Source organism: Helobdella robusta (genome assembly GCF_000326865.2).
Source record: "Helobdella robusta unplaced genomic scaffold HELROscaffold_64, whole genome shotgun sequence".
Lineage (NCBI taxonomy): Eukaryota > Metazoa > Annelida > Clitellata > Rhynchobdellida > Glossiphoniidae > Helobdella > Helobdella robusta.
In genome coordinates, this window is record NW_008705358.1 from 335278 (window position 1) to 343764 (window position 8487).

General features: G+C 31.8%; 2 protein-coding genes across 2 annotated transcripts; both read right to left on the minus strand.

The window, feature by feature from the left end:
• Positions 1–155: 155 nt before the first annotated feature.
• HELRODRAFT_180702 (hypothetical protein) lies at positions 156–3618 on the minus strand (the record flags this gene model as incomplete). Its single annotated transcript, XM_009030007.1, has 9 exons — positions 156–289; positions 582–729; positions 874–948; positions 1100–1225; positions 1528–1637; positions 2055–2436; positions 2984–3070; positions 3142–3211; positions 3587–3618. The coding sequence occupies 9 exons, from the start codon at positions 3616–3618 to the stop codon at positions 156–158; spliced, it is 1164 nt and encodes a 387-aa protein (XP_009028255.1).
• A 1238-nt stretch (positions 3619–4856) lies between these two features.
• On the minus strand, positions 4857–7709 carry HELRODRAFT_180703 (hypothetical protein; the record flags this gene model as incomplete). Its single annotated transcript, XM_009030008.1, has 7 exons — positions 4857–4982; positions 5125–5193; positions 5318–6111; positions 6291–6455; positions 6777–6968; positions 7143–7269; positions 7572–7709. 7 exons carry the CDS (start codon positions 7707–7709, stop codon positions 4857–4859), a joined length of 1611 nt encoding a protein of 536 aa, XP_009028256.1.
• Positions 7710–8487: the final 778 nt, after the last annotated feature.

An 8487-nucleotide genomic window follows, 5' to 3' on the forward strand; every position in this document is an offset into this window, starting at 1 on the left:
AACTTCAATCGATAATGAATAATATATCATCAATAATTAAATAATTATAATTATTATTATTATTACAAAGTATTTATATAGCGCGGAATAAACTTCCAAGTGTAGAGCCATCATCGTCATTCAGTATAGGAAACCTTTTATAATAGATAATAATGTTATGGAAAGCCGAAAACGATCGGCCGTTCAAAATAAACGACGGTGACGTCATTGCCGATGTTGCTTTTCTGTCGTTTGTTATGACGTTCGCCGTGATGCGGTCCCTGCGCTTGTAGTAAAGCTTGTAGCAATCCTAATCAAAATTATGAAATTATTCTGAAATTATGATATTATTATGGTGTTATTATGAAATTATTATTATATTATTATTACAAAATTATGATTTTATTATGGTATTATCATGAAAGGATTGTAGTAGTATCATTATAGTATTATTGTGATATCACAGTGAGACCATTATAAAATCATAATACCATGATAATTAAATACAATTAAATAACAATAAATAATTAAATAATGATAAATAAATGAATAATAATAAATAATTAATTAATAATAAATAATTAAATAATAATAAAACTGACTGACCCCAGTCTGACAGATGAGAAAAGTTCTATCTAAGCCATCTTTCGCCAGTTTCTCTTTGATGTCACCAAATTTGGATTCACTTGAAATCCAGACGTTCAGCGAGTCAGCCGTGTTCAAACCGTTTGCATCCAGGTTGGAGTCTTTCTACATTGGAGAAAGGAATTATTGTTGTTATAGTTAAATAATTAATTAAATAAACAAATAAAATAAAATAAATAAATGAATAAAATATAAAAAAAAATTACTAACGAAATAAATTCTCCAGTAGATAGCCGGCACCCAGCCCACCTTGCTCGTCTTAGCCCCATCTAGCAATCGTAACAACAGCCAGCCATTGTTACTCACGTAGTATAATATTCCGAACTGTTTTATTAGAAAATAATAATAATAATTGCAATTAATATTATTATAAATATTATGGCGATTGTTGTATGTAAATTATAGATAAACTTAATGGTGTATTCTGTTTACATGTAATTTTGAATGCATTAGGAGCTGTGGGGAACTCATTTACCTGTAACTTCTTAAACGTTAAGACATCTTTCTCGCTGGTAGAAGCCTTCCTACCGGCCAGAGAGTATGCGATGATGTGGCTGTCCAAGTCGCTCTGGTTCAAATCCGATACAGATAATTTCGCTAGCTGTAAATATTATTACTGTGATTAATTGCGATTAATTGTATAGTGGTTTGTCATTAAGTGATTGTTATGTTACATTCGTTCGTTCGTTCTTTAATTCGTCCTTTCATTAAATCATTCTTTCATCCATCCATCCATTCATTCATTCACTCAATCATTTATTCATTCATTCATTCATTCATCCATCCATTCATTCATTCATTCATTCATTCATTCATTCATTCATTCATTCATTCATTCATTCATTCGTTCACTCATTCACTCATCCATTTATTCATTCATCAATACATCTATCCATTCCTTACCTTCTCCTTCTTAACTGGCTTCATCTTCTCGTCACAGTTGGCCGGCTTTGTCGGAATGTTGAAACGAAGCGAGGGGTGGGAATTCTTGAATTTGTCGCAATACTCCGGAACTATAAATAATAATAACAAAATTATTATTACTACTACTACAACAACTACGACTACTACTACTACTATTACTACTACAACAACTACGACTACTACTACTACTATTACTACTACAACAACTACGACTACTACTACTACTATTACTACTACAACAACTACGACTACTACTACTACTATTACTACTACAACAACTACGACTACTACTACTACTAATACTACTACTACTTCTACTACTACCACTACTACTACTACTACTACCACTACTACTACCACTACTACAACAACTACTACTACTACTAATGGTAGTAGTAGTAGCAGCAGCAAAAGTGGTAGTGGTAAAAGTCCTATTGTTATAAATTGTAAAAAAAAACCAATTGATTCCTCATATATAATCATATCATATACACATACATAATTACCAGTTGTTAATCTGTCATCAGCTGAATCTGTCATGGCGGATGATGACGTCATTTCAACGTTTTGATGAGTTTTGTTGTTGTTATTTTTGTTGATGTTGTTGTTGTTGTTATCAATGTTGTTGTTATTGTTGTTGTTATCAATGTTGTTGTTATTGTTGTTGTTATCATTTTTGTTGATGTTACTTTTGAAATTTTTTGACTTAATAAAATCGTTGTTGTTAATGTAATCATCCTCGTCGTTGTTGTCATTCTTTATGTTGTTGTTGTTGCTTTTGTTGTTGTTGATATTGTTGCTGTTTTTAGAAGTTATTGATGATGAAGGTGCTTTTTTGGGCATGGCGTATAACTCGTGTTCATTGAATTTTTTTTCATGTTGTTGTTGCTGATGTTGTTGTTTAGTTTCTGTCAAAAATTGTTCATCTACTAATCTACTAAACTGAATAAACATAGAGAAAAATAGAAAAAGAGAGGAGAGAGGGACAAGGGAGAAAGAGAGAGAGAGAGGAGAGAGAGAGAGAGAGAGAGAGAGAGGAAACAGACAGATACAGAAAAAGAACAAAGAAATCTAAACACAATAAGAGGAAAAAATATAGGAATGATTAATAATAATTGAAATGAGATGAAAAAAATGATCGATAATTAATCAATAATTATATTAAAATAAAAATAATATAATTAATAATAAAAGTAATAATTTTTTTCCTAAATTAACCTGGCGTGTGTAACAAGAGGCAGTCCGAGCTAATGTTTACCACGGGAACCTTTAGAGATTTCGGCTCTCTTTGCAACAAGATGCCGTGTAGCGAGTTAAGTTTTAAAGTATTACTCTGTGTGTGTGTGTATGTATGTGTGTGTATGTATGTGTGTGTATGTATGTGTGTGTATGTGTGTGTGTACGTCTGTGTGCCTGTAAATATAATGATAATAACCACAAATATATCTCCAACTCTTGCGACAGTCTTGTCCTTATCACTGCAGAGACAATCCTTGATCACCTTGTATATGCGTTCTTCTTGCTGAAATAAATATAATAATGATAATTGAATTAATAATAATAATTAAGGTAATAATAATAATAATATTTTACTTTTGGCTGGCTTAATACAACGACTTCTGCGTAATGACTCTCTCCAACTACGTTCTTGCTGGCATTTTTCCTAAGTTGTTTTAAATTGGGTAAGGTGTGAGATTTCTGTTGGCGAATGTGGGAATGGTGTTGTTGTTGTTTGTATGTTCGTTCATTTATGAAAACAATTAGCCATTATTAACTCATCCTTGTCATCAGCATCGTTAACTTGACATTGTGTGTGTGCGTGTGTGTGTGAGTCGTTGGAAATTTGTTGTCGAGTTGAGTTTAGGCGTTGTTGTTTTTAACGATAATAATAATAATAATAATGAAAATGTTGTTGATGAGGATGATGCTGTTGTTGTTGATGATGTTGTTGTTGATGATGATGATGAAGTTGATGACGATGATGGAGTTATTGTTGATGATGATGGGGTTATTATTTTAAATGACCAAGAAAACTCACTTATGGAAATCTAATTCAACGTAATCTGCCATCTTTTCATGGATATTTTATTATTAATAATTCGCACGGATATTATAACAGCAAAAAATTCTAGTTAAACAATTTAATCTTATAATCATTAAATGCCTAAAAAATAATATTCCATAGCTAAAAAGTGCTTTCCGTTAATGCTAATGAAATAGGCATTTAGAATTTACTACGTTTCAAATAACATATAGATATATATATATATATATATATATATATATAAAATTTTAAATAACAAATAACATATATATAACGTTTTAAATAACATATATATATATATATATATATATATATATATATGTGTGTGTGTGTGTGTGTGTGTATTTTACGTTGTCTTTATCATCCTATTGGTCCACAGTAATATTTCTTTACTAACTCATGTATTCACTCACTTTTTCACTCTCTCATTATAAATATTCTATATTTGTATACAGGCTCTCTCTTTCAGGATATATATATATATATATATATATATATATATATATATATATATATATATATATATATATATTGGATTAAGACTGTCAGAGATTTTCATCAATATATATATATACATGTGTATGTATATATTTCTATGTGTATGTGCTTCACATTAACTTCCTTCTTATGATCTATAAATAGCTAATATAGATTGTAGATGCAATTAAATTTTTTTCGTTTATTTTCTCACTAAATGTATTCTTTTGAAGTTGATAAATTGACGTTAATCAACCAATCAATCGATCAACCAATTAACATTCATTCATTCGATCAATCATTCAAACACTGTCACAGGTGTCACAGGTAGCAAGTGACGTCACATAATTTGTGACAGCCACTGTACAGTTACAGACGCCTCCATCCCTTCATGCCTTGATCAGATCAGATTTTGTGACACAAACAATTGTAAGCCGAGCTCAGCTGCCGAAATGTTAAGCCACAACGCGTTCTTTAGTAAAAGTTTTAAAATAATAATAACTTGTTCGTTTCTACAGATTTCATGTTCAGTTAATAAAAATTTGTAAAAATTGTGGTAAAATTTAAGCACTAGGTAGAAAGCTTGGAGTCATTATTTCGAGTTTTTCCAAAAAAGCAGCGCTCATTAACGATACTTTTAGACGATCGATTCACATTTTTGAAGCCTCTTTTATTGTCGTTATCATCATTATTATTATTATTGTTGTTGTTGTTATTATTATCACTATTATTATTATTTTCATTGTTTAGATTAATATCCCTATTATTAGTAGCTGTATTATTATTATTATTTTTTATCACTAGGTCTCCACCCGTTAAAGTATTTCGTTAATTTTAACGATTCGAAACGAGACAGGTTGAATTCTTTCTCCAACAAATCCTGGTCCAAGCAGGATAGCAGCTCCCCGTCAACCTATGTAATTTGTTGCATTTATGATTATTGTTGTTAATATTTCTAAACTTTTCCTTCCTACTTCCACCGAAGACTAAATGTAAGATACTTTTACAAACACTTATAATCAGTCAGCCTTATTGCTTTTCATAAGAAAACTTACTTTATAATTATGTTTCAAAGCACAGTGAAAGAAAATTATACGACTAAGACACTCGGTTATGTAAGATGACTGGCAATATAAGTAAATGCAGTCTATACTAACGCATGCATGAATAAATTAACACAAACTAGCATAAATTAGCATACACTGACCAGAGTTAATTCACTCAGACACGCCATACATACATACATACTTGTTTTTCATTGAACTGCTTGATGTGTTTGTCCATATTGAGTTCTCGCAATAAATTTTCAACATCTGCTATACTGTAACTTCTTATATCGGTTGAATCTGGCCTACAAGGTACATCCCTATTTTCACCAACTTTACTAAAAACCGAAATTTTCTGCTGATTATTAGGTGACGGGGACGTTGATGAAGTGGAAGACGGTCTTGAGTTTGACCTAGGCATAATTTCGGGTAGGAGTTTGACTGGAGGTGATTTTGGCGGTTTAGGTAGTATCGGAGGCAATTTTTTAGGGTTTGTTCCATCTGTTTTACATACATTTGAATCGATATCTTTATAACCTTCACCATCCAAATTCGGCTTTGGACTATTGACAATTTTAGGTGGTGTCGGAGTCGGTTTTTTAAAGTCCGTTTCATCTGTTTTACACACATCTAAACTGATATCTTCATAATCTAACTCGTCATCTGAATTCGGCTTTGGGCTATCTACAATTTTTTCCTTTTTATCAAAATTTTTAAAAGTTTCTGGTAATGGGGGCAAACTTTTACTTAAGGAGGTGTTTATCCGTTTGTTTATTTCATTGGGTAAAGGGGGTAAACTTTTAGGGATGGCAGGTAACTCCACGATTCTAATTTCCGTCGAGGGATTCAGCCTTGGAGGGGGGTGGATGACGTAGGTGTTGCCTTTTGAGATGTCTTTTAGATCGGACTTGACGGCGTCAACTGACAGCCTGTTGTCCAGAGGATTGATGTATTCGTACGCCGAATCTTCAGGGTTTCTCGGAAAGATTATTATTTCTGTTGTTGTTGTTGTTCTAGTTTGATTTAATAATAATCAATAACAATGGTAATAACATCAATAATAATGACGTTACTAATACAAAAAACCCATAAAAACTGTTCATTTATATAGCGGCAAAAAGACACACAGTCGATAGCAAGTCATTTATACAGTGCTTTACCCATACAAACCTAACCTTGACAAGTGGTTACGGGAGCTCTTGGAAAGGTCTTAACGATATTATTGACCAAAGACAACCAGGATGTGAAACAATTGACGGGATAATTTACAAATCCAACTGCCGCTGTCAGCTCTATGTCCAAATATACCGGGATTCCGCACGTTCTGGCGTTTATTTTGTCTTTAAAAGTAAAGTTGAATTTAATTAAATTTGAATTATAATACATTATATTAATGATGTTCTAATGATGATCAAAGATATAAAACGTCAACACCATCAACAACAAAAACAACAGACAGACAGACAGATAGATACACGCAAGATCGAACTGTTATCAAAAATTTCCTGCCAAAATTTTAGCGAAATCCTTAAAACCAAAAACGTTGTTGTTCGTGATTTGAAAAAGTACGCCGCAGTGCAATGTGTCATTTTATTGATATTCCAACAGCAACCATAACAACAACAACAACAGCAGCAACAACAACAACAACGGTGACGAACTTAAGCAGATAGGGTATCCAAGCAGGTATTTTTCATCATAGGTATCCAGTACCTCCATAGAACCAAACCGGCCAAAATGTCCACTTTCTGACCCAACTTGAAAGTGCATTTTATCGTTGTTCTCGCATTCTATGTAAACATTTTGCTTTCTATGTTCGTAGATTAGGTTAAGTATATGCTGTAGTTGCCGGGCTGTTTTGGTCAGTCTTTTTCGTTCTGTGTGCGTGCGTGTGTCTGGTGTCTGTTTGCTTGTCTCTTTACGTGCGTGTGTGTGTGTGAGTGAGTATGCGAATGTGTGAACCTGTTTGAATAATAATAACAACAATGACAACAACAACATCAACAACAACAATAATAAAACCAGACCGTTCCCGACGTAAACAAAGACGTGAAATTTGGCGGGGTGTTCGATGGGGATGGTGCAGTACTTGTCCTTGTCCCGCATGGAGGCCACCACCCTCTTCTGACGCTGTATGTCGTATATCCAGTATATCTGGAGAAATAATATTAATCTTTCATTCAGCAATAAAATCAATGGAAATGGCAGTACAAATAAAATACAATAATCAAATGAAATAAAATGTCAAATGCAATAAATAGAGTATTAATCTGAGAAGCTCATTATCCGAATGAAGAGAAGAACACGACCAGAGTTAATTAGTTTTAAAATTGATTCGTTTCACATTTCTGTCGCAATAGATAGCGTACGACGATGATATGGCAGAGTTTATAATATATCTAAGTTATAGTTATAACTAAGTTTATGATAATAATAATAACAATAATAATAATAACCTCGTCCCCACCAACAATATGAAGATCGTCGACCCCCATTAGCCCGGACAGAGTGCGGATAAGTACCGGTAAATTTTTAGAGAAGCACGTGATGAATTCGGGCATCGTGAACTCTCCCTCCCAGTTCACCATATCCATGCATGATCTTCTTGTCAGGCTCTTGGAAGATAAAGTTGATCTCATTTAACTGATTGGTTGGTTGGATGGATGGATGGATGGTTAGCTGATTGGCTGGTTAGCTGATTGGCTAGTTGGTTGATTGAATGATTAGTTTGTCAGTTGATTGAAAGGCCGAATACTTTGAAATTAATAACAACAATAACACTATCTATAATTACGTTAAAACTAAAGCTAGCAACGATTACAAGTTATATATATAAAACATCTTTTATATATATATGTGTATATATATATATGTTGGTAATAGACCATAGTTTTTACAATATTCTATAAATTCTACCGTATGTTTGACGTTAATATGTTTGTAGTTCGTTTTTTCGATTATATATATATATATATATATATATATATATATATATATATATATGTCAATCAAAGCATTTGTCTCATTCTATGTAAATTATAAACCTGGTTTCTATATTAATTGTTCAGCTGCCGCTAAATATATATATATATATATATATACATATATATATATATACATATATATATATGTATATATATATTATGTTATTATATAAATATATATATATATTTATGAAATATATATATATATTTATATTTATTATATATATTTATATATATTATAAATATATATATATATTTAGCTGCCGCTAAATATATATATATATATATATATATATATATATATATATATATACACGTGTGTGTATATGCTGGCGTATGTTTCTTTATATGCATTTCTAGTGCAGCATATAAGGAACACGGAAGCTTT